Source organism: Mesitornis unicolor, unplaced genomic scaffold (genome assembly GCF_000695765.1).
Source record: "Mesitornis unicolor isolate BGI_N332 unplaced genomic scaffold, ASM69576v1 scaffold14429, whole genome shotgun sequence".
Taxonomy (NCBI): Eukaryota; Metazoa; Chordata; class Aves; order Mesitornithiformes; family Mesitornithidae; genus Mesitornis; species Mesitornis unicolor.
The window spans coordinates 21,956-23,258 of NW_010209360.1; the positions used below are offsets into that span (position 1 = coordinate 21,956).

A 1,303-nucleotide genomic window follows, 5' to 3' on the forward strand; every position below is an offset into this window, starting at 1 on the left:
CTGAAGTAAGAAAAGGTCTTGATTCCCCACAACTGCATCTCTAGGTTATGGTGAGGCTGTGATCTGGATTAATTTCACAAAAATTAATTTCTGAGAAGTTTTAATAAGAAAACTGAATTACACATAGCCAAATTCCACTTTTTCCACTTTTCTATTCCGAAAAGCATCTTATTTTATAAAGTGGGGACCTAGTATTATAATTGTGCCATTTGTATTTGGTCATCTGTATAGTTGGGTAGTTGTGCTTCTCTGTAAAAATTCTTTCTGATTCGTAAGTGTTTAATGAATGTAAATGGTAAGGAAGTGAGAGGAGCTCTTTTTCCACGTTTAACATTTTTCCTTCTTCAGAAGCACAGCATGCTGTCCTGTTGCTAGGCCGTAACACTTTCACTGCAAAGTCGTGGCTCTATGCTACCCTGTGTGGAGATGGCTGAGTTTCATCTCCACATGTCAGTTAATATCTTGGCATTTGATCAACCCTGCTGAAACCAAGAGAGCCTTACTCAAGGTGTATGATGACTCTGTGACACTGCAAATTGAATTTTTGCTCCACTGGTACCACCTGGTGTCATGAAATGGGAAAATGCAGAGGGTTTAAATTAAGAGTTTGGCCAGCATTGCTATGTGTTTTAATTTCTTGTTGCAGGCATGATGTGGTCAGAATGCAAAGAGCTGTGGCTGGAAGGACCCAGGGAATATATTTTGCAGTTATGGAATGTTTTGGATTTTGGGATGCTGTCCATTTTCATTGCCGCTTTCACAGCAAGGCTTCTAAAACCACAAAAGCACAGCAATATGTGGACAATTACATTGAGGAGAGTGACCTCTCTGAGGTCACACTTCCTCCAGAAATAGAATATTTTACTTATGGTGAGTTTTAACTTTTCTGCAACACAGATCTGAATGTAGAAAAACTGGTAGGATGCAATAGCATTTGAAAGCCTTAAAATGGGTATTTGCCTGTGTTTGTGTTCATAGGATTGTCTAACCATTTCTGCCTCCATGTTTTTGTTTCTATGTGATTTAAACAATAGTTGTTATGACACTAATTTGACATATAAGTTTGCTGGTGTATTAAAACCAGACAATAGGTGTAAGGCCAAAATAAGTTTGAATATAGCTGTCCATAGTTTTGTTGTAACTGTTTATCCTAGTGCTAAATTTGACCCTCTTGACTTTAAACATTAGTAAAGCTATATTTTATTCTTGACTTAGTACACAACAGATAAAATTTTGATGTGGTATTTTTTCCTTGGTTCAATTGTTTGATACAGTCACTCATATTCATAAAGTTCTATCAGCA

General features: G+C 36.9%; 1 protein-coding gene across 1 annotated transcript in view; it reads left to right on the top strand.

Annotated features, from left to right (window-relative positions):
* LOC104547247 (short transient receptor potential channel 3-like) overlaps positions 1 to 1,303 on the top strand; it is a 35,181-nt gene that overhangs the window by 21,635 nt on the left and 12,243 nt on the right. The window contains 2 exon segments of the mRNA XM_010192859.1: positions 647 to 772; positions 775 to 870. Coding sequence (XP_010191161.1) covers positions 647 to 772; positions 775 to 870 — 222 coding nt within the window.